Source organism: Neomonachus schauinslandi, chromosome 8 (genome assembly GCF_002201575.2).
Source record: "Neomonachus schauinslandi chromosome 8, ASM220157v2, whole genome shotgun sequence".
Classification (NCBI taxonomy): domain Eukaryota; kingdom Metazoa; phylum Chordata; class Mammalia; order Carnivora; family Phocidae; genus Neomonachus; species Neomonachus schauinslandi.
Window position 1 is genome coordinate 3,827,021 of NC_058410.1, and position 21,534 is coordinate 3,848,554.

Sequence of the window (21,534 nt, forward strand, 5' to 3'; positions counted from 1 at the left end):
AGGTCCTGGAAGCGAGGCCGGGGTGCAGCAGGGCTCGGAGGGAGGGAGGCCAGCAGCTGCTCTCCGGCCCCCAGGACGGTCCTGCAGTGTTTCAGCACCCAGCCCGGGGCACCTGCGCAGAGCAGCGGTGTCTGCCAACGTCAGCGTGTTAACAGGGACGTGCAGTGTTTGTATTTGTATACCTCTGTTTGTTGAGTTACAGTGCCAGTTTTCCACACAGAGTATAGATCAGCTGAAATTTATATTTATTTCTGGTAAAGTTTGCCTTTAAACTCTGAATTTCTCATTGGCTTACTCTCGTTTTATTGTTTGTCTTTAGATATATGCAAAAAATCTGGTGAATGCCGATCGTTGTGCACTTTTCCAGGTAGACCATAAGAACAAGGAGTTATATTCAGACCTTTTTGATATTGGAGAGGAAAAGGAAGGAAAACCAATCTTCAAGAAGACCAAAGAAATAAGGTACAGCTGGAAGTAGAATGTCCATACGCTGTGACTGCCGCTGTGCAGATGTCCTGTTACCCACTCTCCTGTGCCTATTCGCAGGTGTGCTGACAGTCCTTGTCATACTGTGATATCATTCCCACCAGGACCCGCCTCCTGAAGGTAGTACTTCTGGGAATGACATTGCAGTGCCGGCGAAAGCGCGCCTGGGAGGCTTTGGCGTCCCTCCTGGAAATGCAGTCTTCCGGAGGCGGTCCTTTTGGAAATCATGTCGGGAAACCTTACTAGTGCCCCAGGTAGGTAAAGGTATAGCCCGCCGGGAGTCTGCAGCTGTCCTCTGCCCAGGAGCGGGGCATGCCTGAAAACTACTGCCCCTGCCCCTTCCCGTACTACGGGACTGTCTTGAAGTCCAGACCGCAGTGGACGTTGAGCTGGTGTATGTAATGACTTAGGCACATTATTCTGTAACTGCCCAGTTGGTTTAATCAGTCACATAGCACACTTCTGTTGCATCTAGAAACTAAAGCCTTCTTTGTTCTTCAAGTGGCAGCTCCTGTCACTTAAAAGAACAGAGTGGAGTTTGACTGGTAGAGGCTTGCTCGCTCAGTCATATCGCAGTCTGAACATCTACAAGGAGCACTGTCACCAAACTTAAGAATCAAGCTTAACATTCAAAAATTGACTTTTTTTTTAGACATTTGCATCCCTTTTGCTTATGTATCTTGTTTAACTATTTTTACACATAATAATATGAAGTCCTTTGGTAGTTACAACATTATAGTAAAACGCTGTTCCTTATTAATTACGAATTGCTCTTCAGTGGCCTGTCACATACAAGAGATAAGCAGATGTGCAAGAAACAGGAGTGAGGCCCCGAGCCAGGCCTCACCACTGCCTGCCATGGAGCACTCCCCATTCTGCCTGCCACGGAGCCCTAGGGTGATGGATCCTATATCCCACACTCACAGAACTCCGAATTAGAAGCACTATTTAGATTTTTTATTTTTACTTGTTTTATTTTTGGTTTGTTTTTTAGACCTCGGTAAATCAGTCTGGATATAGTCATTTAGGTAAAGTAATTTCTCTTGCTGAAAGTTCAAGTGTTTCTTACCAGTGCTGGTATTGATCTCATTTTGGAGACAATAACTTGAAGTTTGTGTTGACAAGCACAACAGTGGGAGAAACAATGAGGAGAATGTGGTTGGCTGCAGCTTCCTCAATTGACCAGTGATGTCAGCTACTTATGTGAGGGCCTGCCTCTTAATTATCTCCTGACCAGAGACAGCAAACCCAGAAAATCAAGCATAAATCATGAAATGGATTCTGATACTCTTTGCTTACAACAGTCTAATTTGTTCTGTTCATGTTGTTCAAAGCACAAGAAAACCAGGATGAAACAAGCTTGCTTTTTATGCAATGTTGGGTTCACTTTTTGGCCTTTTAAGAAAGTTAATTCTCTTTTGTGTCAACTATCTTTTGGTTTTTCCCTTAAGGTTGAGCTTTACTTCAATAATAGTTACTTCCTATAATGTTGAAAATGTAATATTATGGAAATTATTTTCAAGCTATTGAAATCTGTAGATATTGTGGACTGTAGACCTCTTTCTTAAAATTTTGTAATGAGTGCATGTACTATGATGATATTATAATGAGAAAACTGTTTACAAAATGAGAATATATTTATAAAAGGAAGTGCTGATATTAGATACCAAAACATAATTAAGTATAATCAAATAATGCTTGTATTTTGACTGGTTTTAAATTTAACAAGTTAGAGAAGCAAAGATACTAGAAGTTGTGAATTGTGTTATTTTTATATAGTGCTTGTGTTGCAAAAGCCTTAAAGTCCCAGTCGTTCCTAGTATCTCAAATCAAATATACCCTGTAAGTTTGGTTATATGTGTGGTGGAAAATACACTAGTGTAGACCTGCTTCCTTGTTTTTATTGTGCCAATAACTTTTTAGGAATGTTGGTAGGTTACTGAACCCTTATGGGCTTCTGTTCCCACCACAGTGAGAATTAGTTAAGAAAATTTATGTTGAGGGGAGCCTGTCTGGGTTAGTCATTAGAGCATGGGACTCTTGATCTCAGGGTTGTGAGTTCAAGCCCCATGTTGGGCAAGGAGAAAGGAAGGAAGGAAGGAAGGAGGGAAGGAAGGAAGGAAGGAAGGAAGGAGGGAAGGAGGGAAGGAAGGAAAGAAGGAAGGAAGAAGGAAAAAAGGAAGGAAGGAGGGAAGGAAAGAAGGAAGGAAGGAAGAAAATTAAAGAATATTTATGTTGAAGCATCTTGTAAATTATAAGGTACTTTGCAAATATAAAGGATTATTATTGGTCAGTAGAGGAGAGTGCTAGTTAATTTCTCAATTTCAATTTGTAATCCAGTATAGCTTAATATATTGTGGATTATATCTTAAACCAAGCTTCTCTAGTGATTACCGTGCAGTGTTTCTCTGCTTTACCTTTACATGTTATATAGTAATAGGATTTCGAATATGTAAATGTAAAATTAATGCAAGTATTTAAAACAAAACAATGCTCTTTTCTTTAATACTTAGTAGTAATGAAATGTTTCAAGTTATTTTATAACATCTGTGTTTTAATTGGCATGTCTCTCTCTTTTATGTCTACAGATTTTCCATCGAGAAAGGAATTGCTGGTCAGGTAGCAAGAACAGGGGAAGTCCTGAACATTCCAGATGCCTATGCAGACCCACGCTTTAACAGGTAAGAAACCATTTAGGCCCCTGTCAGTCTCTCCCTCAGGTCTCATCTGGCTGGAGCCACCGGCTCCCCACCCACACGCCATTGTGGTGAGCACCTTCGTCCTGGGCTCTGTGCTACACTTTATTTGAACCAACTCTGTTACCAGTACCCAGTGTTTCCAGTTGCTTGTAAAATGATAGACTCTAAACCATTAATGATATCCAGCTTATAGGACATTAAAATGTTATAAAAGCATCTATACAGGAAGACTTAAAGTTTGCAAGGCTGCTTTTGTTCTCATTATGGTGTTAATCATTCTGTCCTGGGCGTGTTCTCCATCAGACCGTACCCTACAAGGCAGTAACACCTATTGATGAAAGTACCTCCTTGTGAATTCAGTTCCGTCACTTATTAGTTCTAGAGTGACCTGGAGTGAGTTATTTAATCTCGCTGAGCTTCTGGTCTCCTCATCTTTAAAATGGTACAGTAATGCCTGTTTTATAGGGTGCTTTTTGTTTTGTTTGTTTTTGTTTTGGTAAGATTAGAGAAAATACTCATAAGAGATCTGACAACTTTCCCTGATACAAAGTGGGAACTCCGTAAGTTGCTGTTTTTACTGGATATTATTAAAGTTGGATATAAGATGGCTTATAAAGATTTTTTGTTTTGTTTTGAGTTTCTTTGGAGAACTAGGAACCAAATTATATAATCTGATTTAAATAAATCTCTAGAAATTGAAAGTCTCAAGATTGATGCTGTGACTGGGAGTAATAGTTCAGATATTTTGACAGTAGTCTGTTAATTCACACATTTGGTTTACTTTAAGAGGAATTGAATAGCATAAACAATAAGTTTTTTCAGAAATTTGATTAGTGTCAAGTATGTGCAACATGTATGTAAACACAGTTATATCCCAGTTGATACGTCTTATCAGTAAATCAGGAGTATGCAGAAAATCTCAGGGTTTTTTCCCCAAAACCAAACTTGTTATTTTAGTGCTTAAATATTGAAAATATTTATATATCCTTATTTAAAACTGTTATATAAAAATTTTATGGGTCAACTTTTAAGAACATGAAAAGGCAAGCAACAGATTGTGAGAAAATATTTGCAAAACATGTATCTGACAAAATACTCACATTCAGAGGATATAACCAACTCTTCCAACATAATAAGATAACCTAATTTAATAAATAGGACCCAAAATTTTAATAGACATTTCACAGAAGAAGATACATGAATGGCCGTTAAACACATGAACAGATGTTTGATGTGGGGGAAACAGAAATTTGAAAATGAGATCTCACTACACAACAATTTGAATGGATACAGTTTTTAAAAAGTGGCATTAGCAGGGTACCTGGGTGGGCTCAGGGTCATGGGATCAAGCCCCACGTCAGGCTCCTCACTGAGTGTGGAGTCTGCTTGGGATTCTCTCTCTCCCTCTCCCTCTGCCACTCCCCCCCCCCCACACCAAATAGATAAATAAATCTTTAAAAAAAATAAAAAGTGGCATTAGCAAGTGTTGGCAAGGATGTGGAGAAACTTGGAATCACATACTTTGCCAATGGGAGTGTGTAACGGTACAACCACTTTGGAAAAAGGGTGTGCAGTTTCTTGTAAAGTTAAGCATATACTTACTGTACTCAATCAGCCCCACTCCTGTATTAAAAAAAAACAACATCTGTCCACACAAAAATTTGTATGCAGATCTTCAAAACAGCATTATTCACAATTGCCAAAAAACTGGCTGTTAACAGAACAATAATAGCCGTTAACTGGTGAATGGATAAATAAACTGTGGTCTGTCCATACTCCAGGATACCACTCCACAGTGAAAAGGGCTGAACCACTGATACCTGCTACAGGATAGATGAATCTCAAAACAGTTCAAGAAGCCAGGCACAAATGACCACCATCTCACTAACTGCCTTTAGGTACATGATTGTGTCTATGGAACGGAGTCCTGTTTGCAAAAAACATTTTCTCTAAATCAGGAGTCAGCAGAATTTTCTTTTAAGGATCAGATAGTAAGTATTTGGGGCCGTAACGTCTCTGTCACGAGTCCTCAGCTGTGTTGTAGGGTGGCGACAATCCATTCAAGAATGGTGCCCTTGTCTTCCATTAAAACTGTTTACGAAACAGGAGAGGGCTAGTTTGGCCCAGAGGCTATCGTGTGCTGACCCCTGCTCTAAATTCTCAAGGTGATAATTCCTATTTAAGTTTGTTTATTAGCAAGTTACATACCTCAGAACATATGACCAAGTTCAAAGGAACATGTTACTTCACCAAATTTATCATATTTTTCCTCTGCCTTCAGTTTGCCCCTGTTTACTTAAGAATGCTGTGGATACATAAAACCGAATGATAAGCTAAAAGCCTCCAAGAGACTGTTCTGAAAAACTCTCTTGCAAATAAAAGAACAGATTGGTTAGAATATTTTTGACGAGATTTTAATGAAACACTTTCACATGTCACATTGTCCTTGAATTCAGAAGCTCAACAGTTCCCTTACAAGTATTTGTAATAGAAGCGTGTAAATTGCAAAACTCAGTTGAGATTTATGATAGAAGCTATAGATCATTTTCTCCTGTGTGTTTGTGTGTTGCTGCTGTGTTCCTGCATGTGGCCACAGGGAAGTGGACCTGTACACAGGCTACACCACCCGGAATATCCTGTGCATGCCCATCGTGAGCCGGGGAAGCGTGATCGGCGTGGTGCAGATGGTGAACAAAATAAGCGGCAGTGCCTTCTCGAAAACAGACGAAAACAACTTCAAGATGTTTGCCGTCTTCTGTGCTTTAGCCTTACACTGTGCCAATGTGAGTGCTGCTTCTGTGACTGCTTCCTTAGTCCTCGGTGTCCGCTTTAAAACTGGTTAAATAAAGCAGTTGAAAGGGTGGGTTCTGTTGTTTTATTTTGTTTTTTCAGTATTTCCTTCATACGCCAGAAACAGTGATTTCTGGTTGTACATATTTTAGGAAATGTCTTCAAATGCTTGGGGGGGAAGAATCTTCTAATATTTTAGCTTTTGTTTCAAGGTGTGAATTTGTTAAAAAGAAAAATGAGGTTAATTTAAAGGTAAAATGTTTGAACAGAAGGTTTCTGTCTCATGGTATCTACTGAAATGAGTAAGGAAAATGTGACCTGCACCGTCATTGTTTGTCATATGGTGCATTTGAGAGTCTTGTACGAAAGAGAGTGATGAGTCCCGTGTGAACGCCGCCCAGGACGCGCTCTGGCTGTCCGCTCACTGGACCCTCACGGCACGGCTGCCCTGGTTACTGCATGATCCGTGCAGTTCCATTGGTCTTAGGAAGTCTCACTTTAAGATAGTTGGTAAAACATCTAGGATTCTATCAACTCTAGGAATCCTTTAGTGATATTACTGGTATTCTGAAGTCAGGGAAAATTTTATTCACTTTTTTTTCAAAGCTAAACCAACATAAATGGGAGTTAACACCTTCCTAATGTAGAAAAATGGCCTTTTTGGAAATAGAACCTTAAGTTCCATAAGAGCAACCACATAGCTAGTGGAAACAGCTGAGAGATGATTAGGAACAAAAATGGCAAAAAGTAATGCCCTGGTGACTAGGGATAACGGTTTGCAGTTCGGTTGGTGCTGCTCCATGAGAAGACCCCCCTCTTCCCGCTGCGTCACCACGTGCCCGCTCATGGGGACCTTTCTTGTTACTCAGTTCATCAGAAATACATTAGTGCAGTTGTCAGATACTTTCTGCTTCAGACATTTTCTGTAGCTGTATTTCTCTCTCATAAATAAAAATATTGACAGCTTACATTTGTTTAGTTTAAAAGTTGCAGAGAATGTAAATTCTAATATATCCTGAATGTTGATTTTCATCGATTTTTAGGTGTATCCGATGAGATCTACTTGAAGCCAGTTTAGTCCATTTAAGAATACACCAACAGGCTCTTGTGATTGGAAATTACAGTATCATTGTTTTCTCTCTCTGAATGTGTATTTCTATTACCCCACAAAAGTTTGATCTCCTGTAATGTATTTTATTAATTAGGATAATCTAAAACATCTATAATAAATGTTGAAAATTAATTTGGCTTGTGGTAGTGTATTATAGGTCATTATTAGGATGCATGTGGTCAAAACAACCATGCTAGGAAATTTTAATAAGTAATTATCAAAAAAATACAAATTATTGGAAACTATTATATCCTAATGTGATGTCTGTGGCTTAAAATAAAAAACAGTTAATATATCCATGCATACATTTTACCTACTTTAGAATGCAACTAAGTTTAGTGTAAGTTTTTTATACTCTCTGTTTTGAATCAACTTCAGACAGAAAGCAAAGTTGCAAAAATAATACAAAGATTCCCATGCTCCCCAGTGTTGATACGTTACCATTTTTACCTTGATATTCTTTCTTTCTTCTCTCTCTCTGTCTGATTCATAGATGTCATATTCCTCTGACCTGTTTGAGGGTAGGGTAGGTTTTAGACAAAATGTCTCATAACCCCTAAATAAATACTTGAGCTTGTATTTCCTAAAGACAGATCCGTCGTCTTACTCTCCGCTGCATAACTGAAGAGTCCGGAAATTCACATTGGTTCTGTGTTAGTGTGTGAGACCTGCCCCAGGCAGCCCCACAGACTGGGTGCCTTAAAGAACAGAAAGTTACTTTGTCACAGTTCTGGCAACTGGAAGTCCAAGGTGTCAGTGGGTTTAGTTTCGTCTGAGGCCTCTCTCCTTGGTCTGTAGATGGCTTCGTTTCCCTGTGTCCTCATAAGGTCTTCCCTCTGCGCATGTCTGTGTCCTAAGCTCCTTTTCTTGTAAGGACACTTGTCATACTGAATGTGGGCCCGCCCTGTTGACCTCATTTTACCTTAATTACTTCCTCGAAGGCCAGATGTCCAAATATATCACATTCTGAGGTAGGTACTGGGGCTTTAAGGTTTCAACGTACGAATTTTGGGGAACACAATTCAGCCCCAAACAGGTACCAGATACTGTTCAGCTAAACTGTGAAGTTCTTTGGTGTCCTTTAATCTGGAACCATTCTTTAATCTTTGCCTTGCATGACCTGAGTACTTTTGAAGCGTATAGGCCAGTTATTGTGTAGAATGCTTCTTAATTTGGGCTTGTCTGGTATTTCCGCATGATCATATTGAGGTTAGAATTTTGACAGGAATACGGCGGAATGATGTGTTCCCATTGAGTCCCATTAGCAGGCACACATCCTTTCACTGGTGATGTTATCTTCATCACTTGGTTAAGGTCGTGTCTGCCAGGTTTCTCCTCTGAAACACTTTCCCTCTTTTTCTCACTATTTTGGAAGAGAGTTTGTACGTAAGCCTCTGCCATATTCTCTTCTCTGTCTCCCAGAGATATATACAGACACCCCCCGTCTCGCACCGCAGAACTCCTTCTGGCCATCTCCTTTCCATCTTTGGAACTTTGTTCTTTGACATTGAGGAACTGGATCCCCACTATTCAGCAACAGTGTTATTCCTACTCATTGAGGAAGTTTTGAGGAAGCCGTAAGAATTGCTTTCATTAATGAGTAAATAGCAGAAAGAATTTTATTATAGCAATTTCTCTTAATTCAAACTCCACCTGAGCTAACATGCCAAAAAGTACTGATAACTCTACCATCAAAAGTTATTTTAAATGATCTATCAGCTGAAAATTTATTTAGTTTCACCACCTTCAATATTTTATGAAAACTTTAGAAACCACTATTAGACCTCATTAATACCATATTTTATATTTCCCTTTGTTTCAAGAGGTTTTTATATTAGAGCAATTTGAGGAAGGGGTTATTCTGAAATGGGAGGTGGACAAAAGTCATTTTTTTAGGTCAGAGTATGTGTGAAAGTTAAGGAGGTAGAAATCGGTCCCCTTAAAATCTTTACAAGTTTCCATGTGTTTCTTGAAGAATGCATCCCTGTCAGTGTCGACACTCGAGTTAACTCGGCTGTATCGTTAGAGGATCTGGCTCCGCAGGTCCAAAGCTCTTCTAACCCACTGAGTGTTGCATCACAAAACCTGGATGCAAACATGGTTCAATGTTTATACCAAACTAAACCCAAATTTAAACAAGAAAAATAACACCCCTGAAAAGTCATGAATAAGTTCACAGGAATTCTGTCTTTACATTTTTAACCTGATCCAGGTTGTTCTTCAACCGTATGAGAAGGAGGCTTGTGTACCAGTTGGCCCACACGATTCACAGTTACGAAGGTAGCTTTGAAACGGACCCCTGTTTCCATTGTGCTGTCCATGCATTTGCTGCTTGTGACAAAGTACTTGGAATGGTTGTTGAATTCATACATTATTGCACATTTCATCCTTCAAAAAAAATATTCCAAGTGTGCTGATCTTTTCTGATGACAAAGTACAATCAATATTTAATGATTTGGAAGATATATTCAAATAAGCAGTATTCAATCTGACTTTGGAATCTCAAGTGACATTCACACTGAATAAGAAATCAGCTGCTTTTCCAAATAAACCCGTCCTGTTCTTGAAGAGTGCACGTGGAAAACAGAGGTCTGCGAGTATTCTCCTTGTCGCTGTCCCGTTATCATGCGACTCCCATATACACATTATCACAGGCCTTTACAGAGACCGGGAGCAGAACATGGCTCAGCAGCTTTCCTGGGGTTTATGAATATGTGGTATACTGTGTGTGTCCGGAGTGTTGACAAGTGCATGTACACACAGCCCAAGGAAGCCATCACTCCATCAAGACATGATGCATCCACTGCGTCACGGGTTTCTGGGTGCCCCTCAAAACCCTCCCTCATGACCCTCCCCATCTTTACCCCCAGTTTCAGGGAACCACTGATCTGCTTTTTGTCACCATAATAAATTACTTTGCATTTTCTAGAATTATTTTATGTAAATGGAATCATAAAAATCTGTATTCCTTTTTGTCTGGGTTCTTTCACTCAGCATTATTATTTTGAGATTCATCTATGGCATCGCATGTATAAATAGTTCATTCCTTTTTATTACTGAATATTCCATCAAGTGGATATACTATAAACGATTTAGTCACCTATTGATGGGCATTTGAGTTATTTCTAGGTTTTAGCTATTACAAATAAAGCTGCAGTGAGCATCTATGCACAAGTCTTTGTACGGTGTATGCTTTCCTTTCCATTGAGTAAATACCTAGACATGGAGTGGCTATGAGGCATTTATCCGATAAGTTATTTGCAAATATTTGCTCCCAGTGTTTGGCTTGTCCTGTCATTCTCAACAGTTTCTTTCTAAGAGCAGCTATTAATCTTGAAGAAGTCCAACTTACTTGTTTTTTTTTTCCTTTTTATGATCATGCTGTTAGCATTTTACCAAAGACATATTTGCCTAACCCAAGGTCACAAAGATTTTCTCCTATGTTTTCTTCTAGAAGTTTAGGTTTTACATTTAGGTCTGTGATCCATTTTGAGTACATTTTTGCATATGGTTAAAGGTAAGGGTCATCTTGCATTTATTTATTTGCATGTGAGTGTCCAGTTGGTCCAGCACAGTTTGTTACATTTGCTGTCCTTTCTCCAGCATCTTGCCTCTGCACACCTGTTGAAAACCAACTGATGTTTAAGAACATTATGTCCTCTTGACATATGGACCCCGTTATCATTTGAAATAATCCTTCTTTATCCCCAATAATAGTCTTTGCTCTGAAATACACTATATCTGATATTAAGCCACTCCAGCTTTCTTTTGACTGGTGTTATATTGTATATCCTTTCCATCATTTTACCTTATTTAGGTCTTTATTTTTGAAGTAGGATTCTTGTAAACAGCATAAGCTGGGTCTTCCTTTTTTATTCAGTCTGGCAGTCTTTGCTTTTTAACCAGGATATTTCTACTATCACATTTTATGTTTAAGTATAAATCCACCATCTTGTTGTTTTCTGTTTGTTCCATTGTTCTTTATTCCCTTTTACCTCTTTCTTCCTTTAAAATGGAATTTTTTTTATGACTTTACTTTATGAAACAGCTTTTAACTCACTAAAATCTTCCCCATGAAGAGTTTCATTAAGTTTCATTGGTTTTGAACCTGGTGAATAATATATAAAGATGCAGCTAATTCATTTGCAGGATTAACTGATTGGCATCAGGGGAAATGGAAAATTATGTGATTTTAAGCCAAAAATATTAGTGGCTAGGGAACAAAACCTTATATAAGTGTGATGTTTAAGGACAGCTAGTCCTTTATTCTGTTTGGATCCACATACTTTTTGGCATATCTTTCTCAAATAGTATAACTGAAAATCTCTTAAGTATTAAAATAAATCAAAGTGAACCCAGACCTTAACATCACCATCTCACAAATCACTGAAGAAAACACTTGACAATTGATAACATACATTTAATTAGTTCTTTCATTATAAAATATGTAATTGTCTAATAAGAATAAAAAGTCTTGCTCAGGAATAAAATATTAAAAGGAAGTACTTTGTATTTTTATCTTTTTCTACTTCTGTTTTAATGTAAACAGTGTATCTGCACAGTGCATGTGCATGTAATTGCTAAAGGACTGTACATTTATTGGGCGTGCCTCTCCAGAGTTCTTTCACTGATAATGGACTTCACGGTCAAGCGTTGTTGAGACTCCCTGGACTAAAGGACTTTGACATCACCAAGAATTAAAATAAATATTTTTAAAAGGAGACATAGGAAAAAATCTTAACTCCTGACTGATGGAGTGTCTGTCTCCGTGTGTTTGGGTGCAGGAACAGACCGCGTGGCCTAGAAACAGCAGACGCTGATTTCTCACGGTTTTTGAGGCTGGGTGTCTAAGAAGGGACCAGTGGATAAATACCAAGGAATCTCATGACCCAGGGACAGTGTCTGGGTGCAGAAGTTAATAAGTCTTTTAAAACGGAAATACAATTTTTTTGTAAACTAGTGTTTTGTATCTTCGACGGCACAAGCGGGGGCATCTTCGGTGTATATGAAATGCATGGTACGAGCAGTTAGTAGATCAGCAGTGGTTTCAGTTCCAGTTCTGATTCTCAGTGACGTAACTACTTTAAACACTCATTTCGCTTTACTTTGTTTTTTTGGATTTGCCTTCCAGATGTATCACCGAATCCGTCATTCCGAGTGCATTTACCGGGTGACTATGGAGAAGCTTTCCTACCATAGCATCTGTACGGCAGAGGAGTGGCAGGGCCTCATGCGCTTCAACCTCCCCGTGCGCCTCTGCAAAGAAATTGAATTGTGAGAATCTTGTCCTGTTTCTGCAGGAACGGATTTTTCATTTGATTCAGCCTAAAGTGACATGGGTACTGAAGTAGAATTGCAAACACCGTATCACACGTGTGGTTCCGTTGTTGCCATTGTCCCTTCTCAGGTGACGCCACATCTCATGAGAGATCATGGACAGGAAGGCCACATCTCTTTATTGTTAGAAAAAAAAATCTCGACGCCACTTTGAAATGAGTTAAATGTTAGCTTTCCTCATTAGTCTTCTGCCTGCTTTACACCGTATATATGGCACTAAATGCTGAAGATGGCATTGGATATCCGAGGTCTGAAAGTTTTCATTTCCATATAATCTTAAATTTACAGACTGAATTTTAGGATTTAGTAATAATGAGTGCAGCTGGCCTGGAAGCCACAGGTCGGTCAGCGATTGCCCATCTGTGCTCTTGCCCTGTCTCTGTGCAGGGGTCTCTGCCGGCTCCTTCAGCAGACCTCTCCTAAACACTAATGGCTTGGTACTGCCCTATTCAAATGACTTTTTGTTTTGCTTCAGTTTATCTTTGAATGGTTCATATATAGTACATATTGTGATATAATAAGAAATATATGTATTTGGTCTTTGTGGCTAGTTTCTGGCTCACAGCTCCTAAAACCCTTGAATTTCCTGAGTGATTCATCATGAACCTCTTTCAACCACACTTGAGTTTTTGCTATTGAAGGACTGTAGGAGGAAGGGGGCTGGTTGCCCAAGGAACCAACCAAGTGGTTTGGGGATTGTAATTTTCAGCCACCCTCAGACCTCCTGGGAGGGGACAGGGACTGGGCGTTGAGTTAATCACCAGTGACCAATGATTTAATCAAATGCTCCTATGCAGTGGAACCTCCAAAAACCCTGAACAAGGGGTTCAGAGAGCTTTTAGGTTGGTGAACACATTCAGTGCTGGGAAGGTGGTGCACCCTACAGAGGCATGGAAACTCCTCAATCCTTCTTCCCACATGGCCTGCCCTATGCATCGCTTCCATGTGCCTCTTGAGTTGTATCCCTAATAATAAACTGGCAATAGTAAGTAAAGTGTTTCCCTGAGTTCTGTGAGCTATTCCAGGGCATTATAAACCCTGAGGTGGGGTTTGTGGAAACCTCTGATTTATAGCCTGTGGTCAGAAGCATGGGTGGCCAGGACTTGCAATTGGCATCTAAAGTTGGGGGGCGGGGGGAGCAGTCTCGTGAGAGCAGTCTCGTGAGACTGAGCCCTTAACCTGTGTGGTCTGCACTGGCTGCAGGTAGTGTCAGAAGTAAATTGAACTGTAGGACATCAGTTGGTGTCTGCAGAGGGTTGGAGAATTGCTTCGTGTGGAAAACTCACACATTTGGTGTCAGAAGTATAACTAGAGGAACATGGATTCTTTTCATATTTTACCATTGTGTTTATTTGGGTTAAATGTTAGTAATTAAATTAGCAAATGAAAAATAGGTAATAATTTTGGATGTTTGTCTTTATGAAGTTTTTCCTCTGGACTTAAATAGGAGATTCTGTGTCTCCGCTCCCCCCCCCCCCCGCCCCCCAGTCTATGAGTTGTGTAAAATGTGTAGTATTTGTAATAAAATTATTTTGTACTCTTATTGCTCTGATAACAACCGCAACATCATTTTTTACAGATTGTTTAATAGAAAATTAAGCAATGACTTAAATATTGGGCTAAGTTCCTAAGGGAATGTGTGGAATTTCCTCCTGGAAACATTTAAATACAACAAAGATGTGACTGAGAAGACAGGGAAAGGGATGGCTGAACTCCCAGTGTTTTTTTAGTTTCTTAATTGACAAAAAGTTAAATGACTTTCTTTATTTGTTTTTATGTTTATCCTGATTATATTTATTAATCAACCTCGTGTTCTTTTCATTTCAGATTCCACTTTGACATTGGTCCTTTTGAAAACATGTGGCCTGGAATTTTTGTCTACATGGTCCATCGGTCCTGTGGGACATCCTGGTATGAATGACCTAAAAACTTCCTTCTGAAGCTGTTGAGTGATATGACCTCTTCTTCCCCCTGCCTAAATGCCTTGTCACTTCCTTGGTTGATAATTATCTGAAAATATGCCATATATAAGTAATTTTTTCAAAATATTTAAATTAAAAAAGGCTGAGATTATTAGACAGATTGATAGCCTTCTTGGATTTCCTTTCCAGCCTGCCGAGCTCTTCGCCAGGGTGGCTGTCCCTTGGTGAACAGCCACGTGTCTACCAAGTGATGGTAAAAACACAAGTGAAAATTACCTTAGGCTGTGTAATGGGAAGAGGCAGGGGTTACTGCTCCACATAATTACATACTGTTTGAAAGTGTGTTTTGGAAAACATGCACTGAATTTAGCATCAGCTTTCAGCGTACATTATGTTTCTGTTAGGACAGCTGTGAAGGAAACAGGTCTCCTAATTCCGCACCGAGTGCCTTCCTAGCAACTCCACTGTGGCTCCCTTCCCCTGCGGGTCCTTCCCCTCTCCCGTGGCCTGCCCTAGGGGCCTTTTAGGACTTTCCACTTAACCTTTTACAGCTTCAGCATACATACTGAAAATGCAAGGAATAGTTTTCTTTTTCTCTTTTTCATTCATTTAATCATTAAATGGCTTATAGGGCTCTTAATTGCTCTGAAACTAAATTGTCGTTCCTTTGCTATTGAATTCTGTGTCTTCTCTTACTTCTATCCGTGACTTTTATAAATTGCTCTTTTGAAAGGATGTACACGGGATAATTAACTCCACATATTTCTTAGATATCAGTTGAGAGTTTTACCAGTTGGAACTCTTACAATGACATACCTTGTATTTCAAGGACATTTGAAAATTTTCAGTGGGGAAAAAAAAGGTTATATATCTTTAGAAGTTTTATGAGCTCTCATCACCTTGGTATTTCAAAGAGCCCTGTTTTATATTGATGTACTTTTGTTTTAAGCAGCCTTAAATTCCCCAAGGGAGTTGCTGAGGCCTTAAATGAGTAGAAATACATGATAATATAAAAATAAAACATAATAGCAATGTTTCATAATAAAAACATGTCACACTTCTTTATTTACTGTGTCAGGATTTTGGTATGGCCATTTGCCACTTAATAATTGGAGTGTGCCGTAGTACTTCGGATCCATTTTGAAAGGATAGTCTCTCATCCAGGAAATTCTCATGGTATACATATTTGCAGCTCATGAATCTCATTGTGCTTTTTGGAAGATGTGAGCTCAAAACACCCTTGAACAGGGTGATGAAATGTTGCTGTCCGTTGAAGCAAGGTGGGATGAGGGAAATGCTTAGAAGGTGAGGACGGTAATGGAGTTAATGACAGGCAACTGCCTGCTGATTCTGGTGCGTGCTCCTGCGAGGCCAGTTAATGTATCAGATCTGAAGCTCTGCAGGAGCCTTCCTCTCTTAACTGGCTGGAGGACTGGAAGGGAAGTGGTGAGTGAGACCCAGCGCTCCCGGACTCCGTCACTGTGCACGTCTGTGTGGGTACAGACATACGTGTTTAAACCAGAGTTCTAGCTAGAACGTATTGATTCTGTACCAGTGTCTGTCCTAACGCTTTCTTTTCCACACAGCTTTGAGCTTGAAAAGTTGTGTCGTTTTATTATGTCTGTGAAGAAAAACTATCGGCGGGTTCCTTATCACAACTGGAAACACGCCGTCACTGTGGCTCACTGCATGTACGCCATTCTCCAGAACAACCACGGGCTCTTCACCGACCTTGAGGTGCGTGTGCACACGCTTTTTTCTTTTTCCATTTCAAATAACCAGAGTGGATTTAAATACTCTGTGTCTAGAGCACCTCTCCGGTATGGATATGTGACGTGTGATTCTACGACAGGTCAGTAATTTAGTAGAAGCACACTTTTAAAGTTGCTGTGCCCGTTATTTGTCATATTATTCTGTATAAAGAATGTCGATACAGAAATTCCAACTTCACCAAAATATTCCCCCCAGGGAACACTAGTTTAATGGTCTCTTTTCCCTGTGAAAGCTTATGTCTTCTGAGAGTCTTTGTTAGGTAAACAGAGTCTGCTTTTCTCCTTGCTCTGTGCCCTGGGTAATGTAGACATATCCTACTGATTTGAGAACCCAGAGCATTGAATCATTAAATACCGTTAAGACACAAATGTGTATGTGGTCTCTTGTCCCATGAGGAGGCGGGCTCTGTGAGGCTTCCCTGACTGACCTGACTTGACATGCCCAGAGCTGGTGACACACTCAGAGATTTGGGGCTGCCTAGTCCATCCGTGCACCGCTGTCTAGCTCAGCACTCGGTGATGCCCACCGCCAGCGTGTTCTCACCCCCACACGGTCCCAGCGATGAATCCCCTCTCTTCTCCTCCATAAAACTGGTGTCCTGCTTCAGAGGACATGTTGACCGTGCAGAGAAGGGGCTTCCTCATCATGGAGATGAGGAACTTGTGCTTCTCTCAAGGGCAACATTTGCACTAGAACCCAGCGCGCCTCAGGGCCAGTCCTGTGCCTCTTCCATCCCGTTAGACCAAATTCACAATCTGGGCAGGAAACTCAGAAGGTGCATGGCAGGAAAAAATATTCAAAAATGGAAAATTTTAAGATAAGTGAGAAAATTTTGCAGTTACAAATTAACTCTCATTTAAGTGCCTAATTCATCTTTAGAATTATATCATGATGTTTTCACAAAAGCTCAGGTACTTTTGGCTAAAAATAATCCCAAAATAATATGTGTGAAAATTTAAAATACATTTTTTAAAAGGGATATTTAATCTCTGATAAAACTATTAGAAATTATCATTTGAGGGGCACCTGGGGGGCTTAGGTGGTTAAGTGTCTGCCCTTGGCTCAGGTCATGATCTCAGGGTCCTGGGATCAAGCCGCGCATTGGGCTCCCTGCTCAGCGGGGAGTCTGCTTCTCCCTCTCCCTCTGCCACTGCCCCCCTCGTGCGCACACTCTCTCTCTCTTTCAAATAAATGAATAAAATATTTTTTTGAAAGAAAGAAATTATCATTTGATCTTGCTAAAGTAATATATTAACAAAGATAATTTCTTCACTTCGTAAATTATTTTCACATGCTTGATTCTGGCATAATTTTAATAAAACAATTGAACATTATGTCAAATAAAAATCAAATAGGTAAAAAAGATTGGAAAGGTGTACATAATAGCTTTTACCTATTGTGCAAGATTTTAAAACCTTGAAATTTCTTACCAGATTTATCATGGTTGACACGACTGCAGAAAATATGGGAATAACCCCAAACCAAAATAATACTCAGAACATAACTAATTCAGTTATCCTCAGACCACTGAGCCTGCAGGACAGCTCCCATGCAAACACCAGCAGTTGACGGGTGCTGGTAGTCTGGGGTCTGGGGAGGCCTCCCTGCCCAATAGGTTTGCAGGAGAAACGGGTTCTGCTCAGTGAGGATCAGAAAGGAGCAGGGCAGAGGCATCCAGTTAAACCTGTAGGGTTTCTGCAGACCCCGTCCTGCCTGTGAGCATCTCCCCCTGTGGGCTCTGACTTCACACACACCAGAACATTCACTAGGTTCCTCTCCAGAGCCGGTCTCTCCACTTGACCTTGTGCACGGCCTCCACCCCTCAGAGGACCTGCCCTAGTAGTTCTTTGCCCCCCTCCTCCATCAGCATGTTCTCTGCTGGAAGGTCGTGTCTGCATGGAGCGCCCTGTTGTTCCCTCCATGATAACACATCCCGTTGATCTGCCTCTGCACTCAGCTCTCTCCTGACTTCTCAGCCCTCCCCTTGCCACAAACACACAGAAGAGCTGCCCCACTGGCTGGCTCCAGTTCCTCTCCTCCCTTTTTCTCTGAAACCAGCTTGGATCGGGCTTCTGCCCCACCCCCGGAGAATGCCCTGGGTTGGGTCACCCACAGTGCCCTGCGCCTTGCCCACTGAGGGTCAGTGCTTGCGTTTCAGATCTTTGAGTCACTGTCTCCACGTGGCTCCAGGACACCCAACACTAACACTCTTGGTTTCTTCTGGTCACACAGGTTTGGGGGTTGCTTTGGGGTTTTTTTGCTATTTCTCTTCCCTCAGACTTCTTGAAGGTGGAATACTTGAGGGCTCAGATCTTTGGCCTCCTCTGACCTCAAACAACAACTGTGGTGGGCTCAGCCAGTCTTGTGGCCCAAAATGCCATATACACGGACACTTCTCTTTCTCTAGCTGAGACCTGCCCCCCCCCCCCAGAAGGTTAAACTAAAATAGACAACCATCAGCCCAAAATCTCCCCTGAACCCCTCAATCTAAAACTGAACTCCTGACCCTTTTCTTCCAACCTCCTTCACCTGCAACTGTCCGTATGCCGGTTGATGACAGTCCTACACTTTCCAAGGCGAAGCACCTTGCAGCCGTGCTTGAGTCCTGTCTTCCCTTCCCCCCCCTCCTTGCTTTCCCTTTGGCTCACACCCAGACTGTCAGAAAATCCTGTTGACCCTGCCTGTAAAACTCAGCCAGATTTCATCACATCTTCTGAGCCCCCAATGCTGCCTCTGGTCTAAGCTTTTGCCTGAATTATGACAAAAGCCTCCTCACCAGTCTCTCTTCCCCTCCTAGAGTCTGTTCTCAGTACAATTGCCCGCATGGTAATCTTCTAAAAAATGTAAGTTAGATGATATCAGTGCTCTGCTAAAACGCTGTAGTCCTTCCCTGGTTCCCACAGAAAATAAGGCCTCGAAGAAGATCGTCAGCTCCCCTTTCTGGCATTTTTGCCCATCCACAGCCCCCGCCACCCCCTGACACCCTGCTGGTTGGGGCAGGCTCTCCTGCATGAGCTAACACTGCCTCTTCCCCCCGCCCCGCCCCCCCGCTGCCCAAGTCTCCTGCTTCTCTCCTTCACCTTCCGGCCTGCTCACGTGGACTCTCCGTGGCCCACCTTGCTTGCTTTAACACTTCGCCTGCTTCCGCCTGCTCTGCCTTTTCTCTTTCTCTGTACAATTTGCCATTTTGTCACATGCTATATGACTTGCCTGTTATATTCTTTATCTATAGTAGCAATAGCATTTTTGAAATTTAACATTGAGTGGATTTTTGAATGAAGCACTGAAACTGTCCTCTCCTTGTGCAGATTAGCTTTATCTGTAATTCTTGGGAACGTTTGCATTAATTTGATACCACCTACACTTCTCCCCAGAGTTGAACCAGAAAACTCAAGAATAATTCAGTTGTCAAGTTCGTAAGCAGAAAAACACAAAGAAAGATGTTTAAAAAAAGGAGCTAGATTATCTGGAGTCTCAGAGATTCCTAAGGATGTGGGCTGTTGCAGGGGCAGGAGCCTATGCATATGAGAGGAGTGATGAGCTGTGACTCTCTTCACATCCATTGCTTTGTTTTGAACATCCGTGCACTGTGTTATTTTTTTTGAAGCGCAAAGGACTGCTAATCGCGTGTCTGTGTCATGACCTGGACCACAGGGGTTTCAGTAACAGCTACCTGCAGAAATTCGATCACCCTCTGGCAGCTCTCTATTCCACTTCTACCATGGAGCAGCATCACTTCTCCCAGACAGTGTCCATCCTCCAGGTGAGCAAACCCCCCCACCACCCCCGCCCTGGAGAGGTTCTCATGGTTGATACATAAATGAGGGATATTGGTGTGGCTTCCTAACAACAGCAGCTACATTTTATTGTAGAACATTGTAGGTACAGTCATCGTTAGATAGTCGTGGGCTTTTTGGATGATGACTCCTTGGTGAAGATTTTGAATATATATATATATATATTTTTTTTTTTTGCTTTGATTTAAGTACATGATACTCTAAGGCAAAGTTTGTTTCACATATTAAATTTATTTATATGGATTATCATATTCTTAAACCCAAACGTATTGAACAATAAATCTTGAGAGTTAGGCAAATCAAGGTTTTAAGTGCACTAAAGTCCTTTTAGTTCTCTTGTGTTTGTTCTGTTTTTTATTATAGTGTTTTTAAGATGTTCTTGGTGCTTGATCTAGACAAGCGCAGACCTCACCTCACCGTCTGATATATATGCTCTGTCTTCACTTTATTTTTTTAATTTTATTTTATTATGTTAATCACCATACATTACATCATCAGTTTTTGATGTAGTGTTCCACGATTCATTGTTTGCGTATAACACCCAGTGCTCCATGCAGAACGTGCCCTCTTTAATGCCCATCACCAGGCTAACCCATCCCCCCACCCCCCTCCCCTCTAGAACCCTCAGTTTGTTTCTCAGAGTCCATAGTCCCTCATGGTTTGTCTCTCCTTCCAATTTCCCCCCATTCATTTTTCCCTTCCTTCTCCTAATGTCCTCTATGCTATTCCTTATGTTCTGTCTTCACTTTAAACGTTCGTCCTCAAATTCACCTTCACAAGGTAGCTACTACTTCATGATGGTTTGATTCCTTTCCTAGACAATTTCTTAAATGTGCTTTGACTTCAGAGAAGTGGACTCTGTGTTTCTTCTTGTCATCAGCACCAGTGTAGGAAGAGAAGTCCCATTAGGACTTCCGCAGATGCCTCTAAGGAAGGACCTGGGCTCCGCGGGGCTGTGTGAGAAAGCCCGGCAGCAACTCCAGCAGGATTGGCTGTGCGCGAGCTGCAGAGCTGGAGGCTGTTTGGCCCCTGGTGCAGTCTCCCATCCTCGTGTGGCCCAGGCCTCCCTCTGAGTACCCAGGCTTCGGTTTTCTCTCCTCAGCTTCTCCTGACTGGCCTTGTTTGTTGTCTGTGTCCCAACTGTCCCAGGGGTCGGTAGGTAGTATTGCATGCCCAGACCTTTTCAAAACCCAGCAAAACACACCTGACTGGGTCCTGTTTCCTCAGGACCGAGAAGGTAAATGATGACCTCAGTGCAGTGTCATTCCGGCTACGTGCTGGTAACAGTGAGGGGTTTCAGAGAGGGGGCTGCTTCAGGCACTTGGAAGCCGTATCCGGCAGCTAGCGGATTATTCCACTTGCTCACAGCTGGTCCTCTCCCTGAAAGCAGTAGGAAGTCACACTCGTGATGTTCCCTTAGCACCAATCCTTTCTTTAGTTTTAAAATGATACATGTATGTATGGAGAGGTAGATACAAACATACCTACCTACCTAGTAATTTAAGCAGGATAAAAGATGTGTGTGGGTATGTACATATCTGTGTGTGTGTGTGTGTGTGTGTGTATAGAAATGTGCTTTTTGTAAATGACAAACATTATAGAACTTCATGACAGTTTTT

General features: G+C 41.2%; 1 protein-coding gene across 1 annotated transcript in view; it reads left to right on the forward strand.

The window, feature by feature from the left end:
• Nucleotides 1-21,534, forward strand: part of PDE10A (phosphodiesterase 10A) — a 175,705-nt gene that overhangs the window by 116,950 nt on the left and 37,221 nt on the right. Inside the window, exons 12-18 of the mRNA XM_021693209.1 lie at nt 320-462; nt 3,075-3,167; nt 5,782-5,968; nt 12,218-12,360; nt 14,251-14,334; nt 15,932-16,082; nt 19,726-19,881. Coding sequence (XP_021548884.1) covers nt 320-462; nt 3,075-3,167; nt 5,782-5,968; nt 12,218-12,360; nt 14,251-14,334; nt 15,932-16,082; nt 19,726-19,881 — 957 coding nt within the window. The remainder of the gene's footprint in view (nt 1-319; nt 463-3,074; nt 3,168-5,781; nt 5,969-12,217; nt 12,361-14,250; nt 14,335-15,931; nt 16,083-19,725; nt 19,882-21,534) is intronic.